This window comes from Kogia breviceps, chromosome 8 (genome assembly GCF_026419965.1).
Source record: "Kogia breviceps isolate mKogBre1 chromosome 8, mKogBre1 haplotype 1, whole genome shotgun sequence".
Classification (NCBI taxonomy): Eukaryota; Metazoa; Chordata; class Mammalia; order Artiodactyla; family Physeteridae; genus Kogia; species Kogia breviceps.
The window spans coordinates 72,955,867-72,971,714 of record NC_081317.1 but is presented as its reverse complement, the minus strand read 5'-3'; the positions used below and the strand labels follow the sequence as shown (position 1 = coordinate 72,971,714).

At 42.8% G+C, this 15,848-nt stretch overlaps 1 protein-coding gene across 2 annotated transcripts in view; it reads right to left on the bottom strand.

The window, feature by feature from the left end:
• The window catches only part of ENTREP1 (endosomal transmembrane epsin interactor 1), a 61,374-nt gene extending 49,316 nt beyond the window's left edge, over positions 1 to 12,058 (bottom strand). Inside the window, exons 1-2 of one of the 2 annotated variants that reach the window (XM_059072725.2) lie at positions 11,446 to 12,058; positions 1,150 to 1,206 (exon numbers count right to left, since the gene is read on the bottom strand). In XM_059072725.2, coding sequence (XP_058928708.1) covers positions 1,150 to 1,206; positions 11,446 to 11,859 — 471 coding nt within the window. In that variant the 5' untranslated portion in view covers positions 11,860 to 12,058. The remainder of the gene's footprint in view (positions 1 to 1,149; positions 1,207 to 11,445) is intronic. The other variant, XM_059072726.2, reaches the window with a different exon arrangement.
• Positions 12,059 to 15,848: the final 3,790 nt, after the last annotated feature.

Sequence of the window (15,848 nt, the reverse complement as noted above, 5' to 3'; positions counted from 1 at the left end):
TGAGATTTGCTTTAAAAGAATGTGGAGGAAAAAAGAATGTGGAAGGGGTGGGGAATTGGTAAGGGTCTAACTGAACAAGATTGGCTAAGGATTGATAATTGTTGAAGCTGGATGATTGATACAGAGAGTTCATTATATCATTCCCTTCACTTTTGTATATGTTCAAAATGCCCAGAGTAAGCCATTTAGTGTTTTTTTTTAAGACTATTTTTTAAAATAAATAAATTAATTAATTAATTTGGCTGCTTTGGGTTATTACTTGCAGCACGCAGGTTCTTCGTTGCGCTGCACAGGCTTCTCTCTAGTTGTGGCACGCGGGCTTCCAGAGTGTACAGGCTCAGTAGTTGCGGCGCATGGGCTTAGTTTCTCCGCAGCATGCGGGATATTAGTTCCGTGACCAGGGATCGAACCCATGTCCCCTGCATTGCAAGGCAGATTCTTTTTTTTTTTTTCTTAATTTATTTATTTTTGGCTGCATTGGATCTTCGTTGCTGCGCGTGGGCTTTCTCTAGTTGCAGTGAGCAGGGGCTGCTCTTCATTGCAGTGTGCAGGCTTCTCATTGTGGTGGTTTCTCTTGTTGCAGAACATGGGCTCTAGGCATGTGGGCTTCAGTAGTTGCAGCGCATGGGCTCAGCAGTTGTGGCACATGGGCTCAGTAGTTGTGGCTTGCGGGCTCTAGAGAGTAGACTCAGTAGTGGCACATGGGCTTAGTTGCTCCACGGCATGTGGGATCTTCCTGGATCAGGGTTCAAACCCGTGTCCACTGCACTGGCAGGTGGATTCTTAACCACTGTGCCACCAGGGAAGTCCCAGAAGGTAGATTCTTAACCACTGGACCACCAGGGAAGTCCCAGCCATTTAGTTTAGTTTTGCTTTGTTTTTGTTATATCTTTACAATAGATCTAATCCTGGAACTTGAAACACATGTATAGAATTGGGTATATAAGAAGCTTAAAGTGAATCAGAAAAGCAGCAAAATTATCATCTTACTTTACTGTCATGAGAACATCTGGCTTCTAATATTGTCCATTGTTAACGTCTTTTTTTAATGAACAAGGAAGCTTTAGCACTTCCTCAACAATTTATTTCAACAGACTTCATAAACAGCACATTTTACAAAGGGTAAAAATTTATAAGATCAGTACATACCAGGAGTATCATAGGCCGTTTCCAAGTTGTTAATCCTATGATTCCAGAGAGTATCACCTACAAGAATAAACAGGATCATAAATCTAGAAAAGGGACCAATTCCAATAAACTAATCCCCAGTCTCTGAAGTATATATTTTTTAAAAATACTAAAATTTCAAAGGCTTCTAACTCAAACATTTAATATTCCTGTTGATTATATGAGCCCTGGTATACAGTTTTAGACTATCTTTCTTGTCCAAGTTCCTGAAACTTTTTCACTGACTGCGTATGTTTTTTCTTAAGGTCAGTTAAGAACATACAAACAGAAACTAGCCTATCCTCTGAGTTAAGGAATCAGTATTTCCTATCCAGGTTTCCTGCCCCCAATAGCACCTAATCTGTCACCAGAGTCAGCCACATAAAAAGAATGTCTGGCTGCAACCCTCCCTTCATTTGGTGGGTACCCATCCTTCACGGCACAAGTCAATTCCTCAAAATGGTAAACAAGGCCTTCCAGGATCTTCCCCTGACTACTTCTCAAGCCTGGTTTCCATGTACTCCTGATCCACCCTCCTTCCAGGCATACTTGTCCTTCCTCAGACTGGCCAGGCTCTAGACATTCCAGGACTTTGTGCTTCTCTTTGTCACAGAGTCCTCTCTTCCCAACTCCCCTCCTAGCTGCCTGAGAACTCCTATGCATTCTGCAAGACCCCAACACACACTCATCACCTCTGATAAGCCTTATTAATCTTAACACCCCACACTCCTGTAAGCCCTCTACATATAACTTTTTCCCCAGAAAAACTCATTGCATTTTTGTCTTGCCCACTGACTTTGAATGCCTGTCCTGTCTCTCTGAATCCCCAGCTCCTAGCAAAGTGCTTGTCACATGATTGGCAATTAGTAAATGTTCCTGAACTTTTATTCCTCAAAGGGGGAGGGACTACAGTGAGAAATATCTCATGTTGCAAAATGACACGTCAATAAACAATAACCTAATATCCTCAGTAAAGAAGAACCAGCATTTTGCCAAAACGTAATCTGGAAGACAACATCAGCCTTTTGTATAACACAGTTCACTAAGCAGTTAGGAAAGGATAAGCAAAGTAATTATTCAGCCCAGGGTCACTCTGATGACCTTTGTGTATGTAATAAAGTGCATCTGCTGAAAGCAGTTATGAGGATTTTCTTTCAAGTGCACTTTTCACCAAAATCACTCAAATGCACCATTTCACAATAACTATTTATTTAACTACAAATCAGTAAGGTTTACAGTGCTACTTGAAACCCAAAGCTCACAGGCCTACCTGCGATACTCTCTATTCTCCATTTATTGACTGAGGGCAATCATTTCACAACAAACCAGTAGAGGACAAGTCTACCCATTTATATCAAGGACCAAAAAACATATATGGGCAGACAGGAGACAATTTGTTTGTACCACGTTTATGTTTAAACATACTATCAGCTGCCTGCTCACTGGGCACTATATCCTTATCATCTTAAATTCAATAGGATACTTCCTTCCTCTAAACGATTTATTCCTGGAAACACACTTGGTGGGGCTTGTCTAGAGGGTATGGGTGACGTCTACTTACAAATTGGAACTTGGAATCCATGAGATCTTGGGGTCCAGATTCCTTACTTGGCTTTGAATTATACACACACATGCACAGGGGTATGATTTTTACAAAAAAAAAAATCATAGAAGATACTCTTCCTCCTCTTCTTTTTCTCTCTCAACAAATACTTCACTGGAAATCACTTCATGTTTACTGGACTAGCTCTCATTCATTTCCATTTAATGGTTACGTAATATTCCTTTGTACAACCACTACCTAATGTATTCAATCATTTCCATATTCATGGGTATTCACTCTTTTTCCAGTTTTTTGTCCCCAAACAATGTTGCAGTAAACATCAATCATGGCCACATATCCTTACAAACAAGTGCTTTTTATTTCTGCTGAATAAAGTCCCAGGAGTAGCGTTGGTAAGTTGAAAGGGGCATGTGTATAATAAGTACATAAATAAATAAAATGTTTTTAATAGATCATGACAGATATAATTAACATTTCAAATGAAGGGTCTCTACAAAAGAACTATGCTTTCTTTCTTTCTTTTTAAACTCAGGAATTTTATTTATTTATTTATTTATTTACCTTTGGCTGCGCTGGCTCTTAGTTGCAGCGTGCAGGATCTTTGTTGCCACATGCGGGATCTTTAGTTGTAGCATGCGGAATCTTTAGTTGTGGCATGCGGGATCTAGTTCCCTGAGCAGGGATCAAAGCAGGGCCCTCTGCATTGGGAGCACAGAGTCTTTTGTTCTTTAAAGTTTTTTTGATGTGGAACATTTTTAAAGCCTTTATTGAATTTGTTACCATATTGCCTCTGCTTTATGTTTTGGTTTTTTGGCCCTGAGGCATGTGGGATCTTTGTTCCCGACCAGGGATTGAACCCACATTGGAAAGAGAAGTCTTAACCACTGGACCGCCAGAGAAGTCCCCTAAGCTAGATAGTTTTCTTCCTCCCTCCATCTCTCCCTCCCTCCCTTCCTCTCTTCCTCCCTCCTTCCCTCCCTCCCTCCCTCCCTTTCTCTTTAGAGAGGACTTTGCATATATGAGCAAACTAAATTTAAAACATAATTGTTGGGACTTCCCCGATGGTGCAGTGGTTAAGAATCCTCCTGCCAAAGCAGGAGACAAGGGTTTGAGCCCTGGTCCGGGAAGATCCCACATGCTAGGGAGCAACTAAGCCCATGAGCCACAACTACTGAGCCTGCACTCTAGAGCCCGTGAGCCACAACTACTGAAGCCCACGTGCCTAGAGCCCATGCTCCGCAACAAGAAAACACCGCAATGAGAAGTCCACACACCTCAACGAAGAGTAGCCCCCGCTCACTGCAACTAGAGAAGGCCCGTGCACAGCAATGAAGACCCAACGTAACCAAATTAATTAATTTTTTAAAAAATAATTGTTAAAAATGTACAGAATGTATTTGACATATAAGAAATATCAACAGGGGCTTCCCTGGTGGCGCACTGGTTAAGAATCCGCCTGCCAATGCAGGGAATGTGGGTTCAATCCCTGGTCCAAGAAGATCCCACATGCCTCGGAGAAACAAAGCCCGTGCACCACAACTACTGAGCCTGCGCTCTAGAGCCTGTGAGCCACAACTACTGAGCCCGTGTGTCACAACTACTGAAGCCCATGCACCTAGAGCCCGTGCTCCGCAACAAGAGAAGTCACCACAATGTGAAGCCCACGCACCGCAAAGAAGAATAGCCTCCGCTCGCTGCAACTACAGAAAGCCTGAGCACAGCAACGAAGACCCAACACAGCCAAAAATTAATAAATAAAAATTAAGATAAATTGAAAAAAAAGAAATATCAACAATCTCAAAATATATGTGACAAAGAAACTTAAGACCTCAGCAGGAAGAAATATAAAGCTTATTGAGCAATATTAAATAAAGACCCAAATAAATCACGACATATACCACATTCATGGCTTGGAAGACAAAATAGTTAAAGATATCATTTCCATTTGAGTTGTCGTGTAGACTCAGCACACACCAATGTTAAATTTCAACAGGATTTTTGTAAACCACCCTTCTTTATAGGATGCTTCAAGAAACTACATTTTAGTTGTAGGTGGGACTTGTAGTTACATCCACCTCAGTCCTGAACCCTGCAACAAGGGCACACACCAACTTCTACTCAATTTCTCCCATTCTTCAAGATTAAGTAAGCCCAACACACTTTGGGAACCCCGTGAGTGGTGAGCTAGAGAAGGGGAAGCAGAGGAAGTAGGACGCCTCCGGAATGTGAAATAAAAGTGCTGCAGCTGGGGATGAAGCCTTTAAGAGCTCAAGACTGAAGGGAACGGAGGTTCACATTTCGGGGAGGGTGTGCAATTAATGACTGGGGAGAGAGGATGGGGAAGTGAAAGAGGAAGAGGCAGAGTATTCAATGCCTCCACTTCCATCAGTGGCAGCAGCAGCTGGAGCTCCATCAGAAGGGGCTCAAGATCCCTTAACACAGCATGGGGCCTTCCATTACCCCATAATGTTATTACTCGTTCAATTGTGTTCTACACTCACTTACAATCTCATGAGGGCTCGGATCTCTGAATATTCACTCAAGTACCACGAAAGGCTGCTAGAGGCACTCAATTAGTTATGGCAAGAGTCAACGAACAACTGAATGGATGATGAATAAATGAATGAATGAAGGTCAAAAACAGGAGATGAACTTGCTCAAAGATGACTATGTAAGCCTAAACATATTTTTCACTCCTGTGCTTCTTAAAAGAGTACATCAAGAGCAAAAAGCAACCCCATCAGCATTTTTTCCACTCAGTGCAAGATGCAACTTGCTTGGAATAAACAGGCGAGAACCCTATTTTCTAACACCAAATTATCTCTATATCACTATAATGAGATTTATTACAATTTTGGTTTCACTCACTTGTGACCCATTCTTTGTAGCTTATGGGGAAAAGCAGAGGCCTTTCTCTTTTTTTCTGATATTGCAAAGAAGGATTCTAAGATACTCCAGGCAAGAATCACTGTTACCCACCATATGTGGTGAATGTGCCTTAACTTTCCAGCTTAAAAATCAAACCATTAAAGTCAAAAGCATATAATTCTACTACCTTATTTTTCTGTGTTAATCCATTAACATATCTTAGGGCAAAAATGTTCTGAATTGTTTGTCAAAAGTTGCCGTATCTAAACATAGAGTTAAAAAGAGCCATGTTATAGGTGTCCCATATTTACAATATTCACACTTCTTAATAACCTATCTTGCCCTGAAGCTTTAACACTGGATATATTTTTTAAATGTATGTGTGCATGTATCATTCTTTATCTGCCCAGGGCAACTCAGTAAAAGATCTGGCAAAATGGACAACTGGGTATTTCTCATGTATGCTTGTTGGTTACCACAATGTCCCACCAAAAAACAAAAACAAACAAACAAACAAACAAAACTAGACTGTTCACCTTAGCTTAATTAAATATTGCCTTGATGTTTAAAAAACATTGATAGAAGTTCTAGTATGTGCCAGGCCTGAGGCTAGGACTCAGCAACGAAGCTTTTTCCTAAATGTTCTCTAATGACACTCTCACAAAATCAATTCTGAGGCAAGAATCATCCCACCCATTTTACAGATGAGTAACTGAGGTTGAGAGGCTCAATGACTTGCTCAAAAACTTATCATCATGGATGGACCTAGAGACTGTCATATAGAGTGAAGTAAGTGAGAAAGAGAAAAACAAATATCATATATTAACGCATATATGTGGAGTCTGAAGAAATTGGTATAGACGATCTTATTTACAAAGCAGAAATAGAGACACAGACATAGAGAAGAACAAACATATGGATACCAAGGGGGAAAGGGGTGGGGTGGGAGGAATTGGGAGATTGGGATTGACATATATACACTATTGATACTATGTATAAAATAAATAACTAATGAGAACCTACTGTATAGCACAGGGAACTCTACTCAGTGCTCTGTGGGGGCCTAAATGGGAAGGAAGTCCAAAAAGGAGGGGATATATGTATATGTATAGCTGATTCACTTTGCTGTACAGTATAAACTAACACAATATTGTAAAGCAATTATACTCCAATAAAAAAAAAGAGCTTATCATGTGACTCTGCTGTTGTGTAAAATAAAGGACCAAAGAAAATTAAATTCATCTCAAAAGTTATACTTAAAAATACTCCTTCAATATTAAAGTAGTATTTGATGATTATGATAGAAAAAAATGTATTTATTGTTGTTTAACTGGTAGAGACTTTAGAATTTTTGTGTTAGTTTCTGCTCTGGACCATTCATTCTTTTTTTTACATTCTGTCATTGTAAATTTTTTTTAATAGATTTACCTTAAGGTTCACCAATGCCTGTCTCTTTATAAGGAACTGGAATCTTGCCAAAGAATCACAGACTCAAGGGAGGGGGGACCATGAGTTCAGGTCAGTGACTTCAACAGAGAGACATGAATGTATGTAGATGATAAAGGCTATTAGGGCCCCCAGAGAAGAACAAAAAACAATAACTAATTCTCTACCACTTGCCTGAAATATCTCCCAAGGATCAGATACGTCATCAGAGTCAGGAATTTTGGTTTTTTGTTGTTGTTGTTTGTTTGTTGTTGTTTTTGGTTTTTTTGTGGTACGCGGGCCTCTCACTGCTGTGGCCTCTCCAGTTGCAGAGCACAGGCTCCGGACGCGCAGGCCCAGCGGCCATAGCTCACGGGCCCAGCCGCTCTGCAGCATGTGAGATGTTCCCGGACCGGGGCATGAACCCGCGTCCCCTGCATGAGCAGGCGGACTCTCAACCACTGCGCCACCAGGGAAGCCCCCTCCAGCCTGTTTTTAAAGTGTCTACTCGCTTAGTTTCATGAACTGTGGGAATAATAATAGATTGAGTCATTAACCAAGGACACCAGCAAGAAAATAAATGATCACAGAGTGCTCAAAAACAATGAGCACGTTAAAAACACTCCCTTCAAGTTGTTGAAAGTAAGTATGTAAAGTATGGGAAAAGAGTCTTTATAGGACTTGTTAATTCTCAAACATATATTACAATAGATAAAATACACCTTCAAGGTTCAGACAAGTGAAGGAAGACTCCAAATCTCGGGCTCAAGGTGAGAATAACACTTACAGCGGTATATATGGAAAAATATTCTTGAACTATAGTGTGTTTAACAAAATAGTCCTTTCAAATGAATATATTTGTCCCTTATGGGCAAAATTTTTACTGCAGCCAAAAGATTTGCTGACTTAGTTGATATAGCAGACTCAGGCATATAATGGTCATTCAAAGCTTGAAATATGAGGATATCCTTCTACTGTGTTCCTAGGTGGCTTTGAAGTAACCTTAGACTTAAGCTGGCACTGCCACTCAACTACCTACTTTCATATGCCAGTCAAACTTCTGAGCGATAAATAAAACATGGTATAGCAATGCAATGGGATCTCATTTGGTCATAAACAGGAATAAAGTAGTGATACATGTCACAACATGGATGTACCTTGAAAATGTTATTCCAAGCGAAAGAAGCCAGTCACAAAGGACCATTTGTTGTATGATCCCATTTACATGAAATGGCCAGAATAACAAATCCATAGAGACAGAAAGTAAATTGATCAGCGGTTGCTTAGGGATAATGGAGTAAGGAAGAAATGGGGTGTGACTGTTAATGCGTACAGGGTTTCTTTTGGGGGTGATGAAAAAATTCTAAAATTGATTGTGGAGATGGTTGCAAAACTGTGAATTTAATAAAAATCATTGAACTGCACACTTTAAATGGGTGATATAAGTAGATTTAAATGGAATGTGAATTGTATCTCAATAAAGCTGTCATTTAAAAAAAATTCTGCAGTCCTCAAGTCATAATGTTTAAGCTTTTCTCATAAAAACTTTAGTTTAGCTGTCTTTAAATAAGTTACAACGTGCTATCAAGCCCCTTCCTTTTAACTATTAAGCCCCTTTCTTTTAGAAATACATTCGGAAATATTTAATGCTGAAACTACAATACTGGAGATTTGCCTTAAAATTATCCAGTGGGTGTTACCAAGGGGGAGTGGGTGTGAGTATACAGTGACCACGTAAATGGTGATAACTACTGAAGCTGGGTTCACGGGTCAATGGGGGTTCTTTCTATATTTGTTGAGATTTAAAATTTTCACAATAAAATTTTAAAGGTAGAGTGGGGTTCTTAAGACTTCCTGGTCACTTCTCTGCTGTTTCTCTAGTCCACTTATATTTTCTTTTTAAAAAGATACATGTATTGAAATATTTACAGGTGTAATGATGTGATGTCTGAGATTTATTTCAAAATAACGTGGGAAGTGAATCTGACAAATGGACTAGAGGGCATGCTGAAGCTAATTTCTACCCTGCTTAAACACCCATCCTTCTGGAGTTATCAGAACACATAGAGGGAATTCCCTGGTGGTGCAGTGCTTAAGACTCTGCGCTTTCACTGCCAAGAGCCCGGGGAACTAAGATCCCACAAGCTGCCAGGTGCAGCCAAAAAAAAAAGAACACATAGAGCCGGCAGCAGGGCCAGAAAGAGGTACAGAAGATAAAACAACTGTTAGAGCTAGGTGAGGGGTTTATGAAGATTCATTGTACAGTGTTTGTATAAATTTAAAATTTTCCATAAAGCAGAGTTTTAAAAAAACCATCTCTCTCACACACATAAATTCAAAAGGTATGCTACTGCTGAGACTTTTTTCCTGCAACACCAGGAGAGTCATGGGACTTAATGCCATTCTCAAATCCTATTCGGTTGTTCTGGACATGTACTATCTGTTGGTTCTGTTGTCACTTTGCAAATTCTGAGGACAACCTCAGAAACAGGCCACAACAAATAAGAATAACGAACAGTTGCAAGTTTGCATATAGAGTTGGGGGCACAGTGTGGGAAAAGGACCCTGTGGAAGAGACTTAGTTCCAAATCACTCATTCTTTCCCTGCTCTGGTTTGCTGGGTCCCAGAGACAAGGATATGCCCAGCCAGCAGGCCCAAGCTAGCAGCCTTTATCTTCTGGCTGATTCCTCTTTTTTTTTTTTAATAGTTCATCAAATCTAACTATGGCTTGACTGACATTTAAAGTGTATTTACCTCTGAAATAATTCACAATAGTACACTGATTTAGGGGTTTAATTTTAGAAGGGGAAAAATAGTTTTCAATAATCCTAAACTAGCTATCTTTGAGAAGACAAGAGATTATGATTTTACAAAGAGCAAATCCCTAAAACTGTATGCAAGAGTCACTTTCGGCCCATGGTATTTAGAGAAATAAAATGCAGCCACCATTTGGCTGAATTTAGTCTGACAAGTGGACTAAGGAGCATAACGCATCTAATCCCTACCCTGTTGGGAATACTCCTCTTTCTGAAGTTTTAAAGGACTCCCAGAGGCCAGTGGGAGAGCCCAAGGGTAGGGCTAGGAGGGTGGGATTCCTTTTACAGGATGCACAGATTGTGAATTCCACCCACCACAGTAAGATCATCCAGCACCAAAGTATTTCAAAAAGAAGAACAAACTGGCATCAGTTTAAGTATAAAATGTCAGGCCAGGTTCTAGGTACCTAATGTCCTTACAGCTCTTATTCAAACAATTACTTTGGGTTCAATTAGTACTCCCTATATTCTTAAAATTTGGTCTTGAATCTGGGTTTGTGTGGACCTGCAAGGACAATTTTCAGTCATTCAAAATATACATCCATTACAGACCTTAGTAAAAACTATAGGCATTGCCAGACTTTTAGATTTAGTTAAGAGAAAGACCGTTTACTTTAAATATTCATCTTCCACAATCATTCCACGAAAACCTATTTCCAGGTCTCTCAATCCTCAGCAAACCTCAAGACGCAGGATGCCTTGGAAGCTGTGAAATCGTTAGGAGGCAGGGATGAGCAGCCACCAGTTTCCATAAACTCTCTCGAGGGCAGCAGCCTTTTGCCCCAGAACCAGAACAGCCTTCCCTGTCGGAGGAGGCAGGGCCGGTAGGGCCTGTACCGGAGGGGGGCAGACATCTCAGGCTAGTTGGGACTTCGGCAAGCTCATCCACGATGGGTTCGGGTTCTGGAGAATTAAATTCTGCCCATCAGTCTGCGCGGCTCCAGGAACCTAGTGCGGGCTTAGGGCCCTCCTTTAATGACCAAGTACGTGGGTGCGTTCACACACCCTGTTATTACCTCCTGAACTCGTCCTCAGATAACAGTGGAGCTACCCTACACCAGACACTTCACATTTACTTGTGCCTTAGTGAGGAATAAAAACAAGTGACGTGCGCCAACCTGTCACTTCATCCATCCCACAAATACTCCTACTATGTGCCAGGCACTGTTGATACATCAGTGAACAAAACAGATCAAGATCCTTGCCCTCCCGTGCGGACGCTGTCAGCGAAGTAAATACTCAAAAGCTGAAAGAAGTTTACTCATTTTCTTCCCGCTTTTTTGTCACCCACCTCCATCCTTCCAATCTCCCAAAGAGCCGGAAATCGGGTTTATTCTATTAGTTTGACAGGAACAACAAAACCCTTTAGCCTACAAGGAATAGACACTGTCCAGGTGCAAACCAATTCACCCCAGAATTCCTCTCTTACCCCCTTTTTTTCCCGCAGCCTCAGCGCCTCCAAAAACTTCAAATGGCCTGAGGGGCTGTGTTCCCGAAGGGCAGATCTGGGGCGATCAATCACGGGACAGTGGAGGCGAACGGCCTGAGCCCCCTGCTCCCCGGGTGGGCCCTGCCGAGGAGAGGGGGGCACGCGCGGCACTCACCGAGGAGCCGGCCCAGAACGGGCACGAGTTCTTCACCTGCGGCGAGCTGCTCAGCGACAGCGCCCCGAAGCTGAGTGCCACCATGCAGCAGCCCAGGATCAGCTGCAGCAGACCGAGAGACAACAGCGGGCGAGCGGGCAGCAGCGCCGAGCCCGGGGCCGCGGCGGCGGCGGCGGCGGCCCGGCGGGAGGAGAGCGCGGGCGGCGGGGCCAGCACTCCGGCGGCGGCGGCGGTGGCCGCGCAGCGAGGCCGCGCCGGGGGCTGCAGCGCGGCCCGGGGCCAGCGCGGTCGTAGCGGGGGCAGCGGCGGCTCCTGGGCGGCGGCGGCCGCGGCGCCCGGGCCCCCGGCCTGCGGCCCGCCCGAGAGCCCAGCCACAGGGCAGCAGGAGCCCGGGAGCACCACGGGCAGGGACATGGACGGGCGGGGAAGGGGCGACCGGTGGCGGCGGGAAGAGGACGCGGAGCGGAGCCGCGGGCGCCGCGCACTGGGCAAGCGGGGGGGGGGGGGGGCTCCGAGGCCCAGGGGGAGGGAAGGAAATGCGCACGGCCCAACCACTTGCTGCTGCCGCCGCCGCCGCCGCCCCGACTCCGGACCGCCGCACCCACCTGCCAGCCGGCGGGTCCGCCTCCGGCCGACCGGGCGCGCCCCACTCCCACCCGGGCACACCCACGCGCGCCCTTCGCTCACGCCGCGCAGCGCCGCCACCCTTTGCGGTCCGGCCGAACCCACGCTCGCTCCCGGGTCTCCAGGAAAGGTGCCCTCTGCGCCAGTATTTAAAATTGGTCCCTCGCGCTAGGAGGGAACGGCGGTCTGGGCGCGGAGGTACAGGCAGCCGACGGTCTGAGACTGTCCCCACCCGCCAAGCTGCGGCGGGACAGGAGCGCCGCCGAAGTGCTGTGGACCCTTGGCCCCTTCAGGTCCAGCCCAGAGAGCGACTCTGGCAACCTTTAATACGAAGGGAGCCTGGCTTTAAACTTTTTCCCCCAGGGAGGGAGGATGGCAGGAAGAGGAGCTGTGGGTGACTTGGTGGGAAAAGTCTAAGGCTCAGGGCTTCGGGGAAGGACAACGCAGAGCGAAGTCACCGTTCGCGTGGGGCTTCCGGGCGCTGACATTGTGCTGCGGCCCCTCCGCCTGGAAGTTGGGGCGTGGCGGGGCGGGGGGAGAGCTTTCCCGGCACCAGAGTAGGAGCGAGCAGGAACCCAAGGTTACCTTGGAAGTATCCTGCCTCCAGAAAGAAAGAAGCGGGGGGGTGCGTCCCGGAGCGCGCGTGGCAAGGGTTACACTCTGTGGCTGACTCATCTTGACTCATGACCTGTTATTAGGCATCACCTGGTAGAACGTAGAATCCCAAACTTCCAAAGAAACAGCCTAATAAAATCCTAATCTGTTTTTGGTAATTTATAAAATAGATTTAGAGCTTAAAAAACGGACTCGCCTTTGTAAAATGATTTTTCTTAATAGTCTACCCTTCCTTCGGAAGAATTCTTATGTGTTGAAAGTTGTTCATATACATAAAATGATCATAATAGATTTTTTTTCCAGTTTAAGAACCAGAGCAGTGTCGCTTTGCAGTAAGACAGCCTCTGTATTAGGCTTCTCATTTTATCAGTAAGGTGAGGGTATTTTCTATCCTCCTGTCCAATAAACCAAAGGAAATGTATATCCGTTTTTATGCTCTGCTTGCAAAGGCTATATTTATTTTGGTCATTACTTACTTCAACCCACAGTGTGATGCGTTGCCAATGTGCATGTGTGTTTACATGTACACTTTTTGAATAATTAAAGCACCTGTGACAGGGAGATCAGTTCGGTGCTTTGTGACCACCTAGAGGGGTGAGACAGGGAGGGTGGGAGGGAGATGCAAGAGGGAGGGGATGTGGGGGTATATGTATACATATAGCTGATTCACCTTGTTATACAGCAGAAACCAACACAACATTGTAAAGCAATTATACTCCAATAAAAATGTTAAAAAATAAAATAAAATAAATAAAGCACCTGTGATTAATAGTCCCAAAGACTTCTTTTACAAACTCCTCTTGAAAATAAACTTCAAATCCTGGAGAAAAAAAAGGACCTGTCTTTTAAAATAAACATTTAAAGTATGTTGTTGCATGCACTTTAAAACATTTTACAGTACATACTCTTAAATTGCAGGTGATGTTAAACTGAAAGCTTCTTGTGTGTTAGTTTGTACATTTTATTTTATGCACAAGCTTAAAGGTATTTTTTAAGATTCTACTATATTGTGAAATTTTAAAAAGTCTGATTGAGTCTTGGGAAATTCTGTCAGCTTAACAAATCTATTCCTCTGGTCAGTCCCTGACACCTGAAATGTACTGTCAAAAATGTATTCTTTGGGTCTGGGTAGGTTGGTGCTAGAAGTCAGATATCCTCTTTTCCTTTGGATGGTTAATGTCTGGAAAGGGAGAGCTCCAGGGGAACTGATAACCATCTGTTTCTTGCTGTGGGTGCCAGTTACATGAGTGAGACTCATTTTGAGAAAATTTATGGAGTTACATTTTGTGCAGTTCTCTGCATTTTATATTTAAACACTTTAAAGTATTTCTAAGTCCTTTATTCTTAAATTTTTTGTCTATTTCCCTATACAGAAACGATGATAGCCGAGGGTAATTAAAATCCATAGATAGTTTTAGTCAATAGCTTTACTTATTTTTTCAGGCCACTAAACGTTTTTCAAAGCTGCTAATTAAGAGTTGTTGTGCAGTAGTTTTATTTTATGTTGTTGTTATTGGCCACATTTATAGCTGTGAAGATTCTTTTTCAAAAACACAGATCCATAAAAAATTGCCCCAACCTTTAAGATTATACCAAATAGCACTCTTGAGTATTTGAGCTTTGACTTTTATAACCCAAGCTTGACTTTTTGCATCCACCAAGCAGTTGCTTACAATAAGTCCTTATTTATACATGATCAAGCTGAGTTGTATGTAACTAAATTCTTATATGATGATTCAGAGCCATTGATTTCAGGTTGGCTTTAAAAAATTAAGTGAGGATTCTGGAAAACAGTCTGGCAGTTCCTCAAAAAGTTAAACATAGAATTATCATTTGACCCAGTAATTCCACTCCTAGGTGTATACCCAAGAGAAGTGAAAACATATCCACATAAAAGCTTGGACACAATTAGCTTTATTCACAATAGCCCAAAAGGTAGAAGCAACCCAAATGTGGATGAATGAATAAACAAAATGTGGTATTATGGATGAATTTGTTTATCCTGCATAAACAAAATTCAGGATAGCCATGCAATGGAGTATTTTCAGCAATAAAAAAGGGTGAAGTACTGGAACATGCTACGACGTAAATGAACCTTGAAAACATCACACTAAGTGAAAGAAGCTAGTCACAAAAGACCATATATTATATGATTCCGTTTATATGAAATCTCCAGAGCAGACAAATCCATAGAGAAAGAAAGTAGATGAATGGCTGCTTAGGGATGGGGGCAGAGGGGGTGTATTAGACAATTGAATTGGGGGAGGGTTATAGCTAAAGGGTCCGTTTACTTTTTCAGGTGAAAATAATCTTCTAAAATCTATTATGGTGATGATTGCATAACTTTGTGCATATACTAAAAACCATTGAATCAAACACTTTAAGTGGGTGAATTGTATCTCAATAAAGATTACATGTGAATCTATCTTTATGTCTCAATAAAGCCCTTACCAAAATATATTAAAAATAATTAAAGAAGAACACGTGGAAAATTTGACCAGGCATTTCATTATGTAGGTGAAAGTTCAAGGAAACAATGGTTATAGTGTATTGTTGGGTGGAACCCAGCTGCCAGCTTTCCTCAATATCAAAGCCAAATCCGAGGAGGAGAAATTTCCATCACCTCTTCCCTTCCCTGTACCTCATTTTCCACTCCCCGAACTCAAAGACTTTACCTCCCAGGAATTCAGGTTCTCTCACTCAGGTTACGCTGGGCACTTTTACACAAACTCTTCAGTTCTTCCCACCATTTCTCAGAAGCCCCAACATGTCAGCTAATTACAGGAGGTTATTCCCCGTTAGAGTGAGAGCTGTTGCAGAAACTCCTCAAAACATGTTCCCTAGCAACCTGCCTCCAGTGCTTGCATTTTACGAGGAGAAGAGCTTCTCTGAGTAAGGCAGAATGGAATCTAGAAGTCCTCATTTAATATGGTTACTCTGGAGCAGCTTCGCAAAGTTTGGTCCAAGGACTAAATAACCACGACGAAAGCAGGTCAAAATGCAGGTTCACGGGCTTCCTCCTCCTGCACGGAATCTGACACTCTGGAGAGGACTGAGAGCCTACATTTTAACAAATCTTTAAAAAATGTTAATGGATGGTAGTAGCCAGACTCGAGAATCTTTACATGGGGATTTTTATATGGGAAGGGACTAGAAGTAGCAAA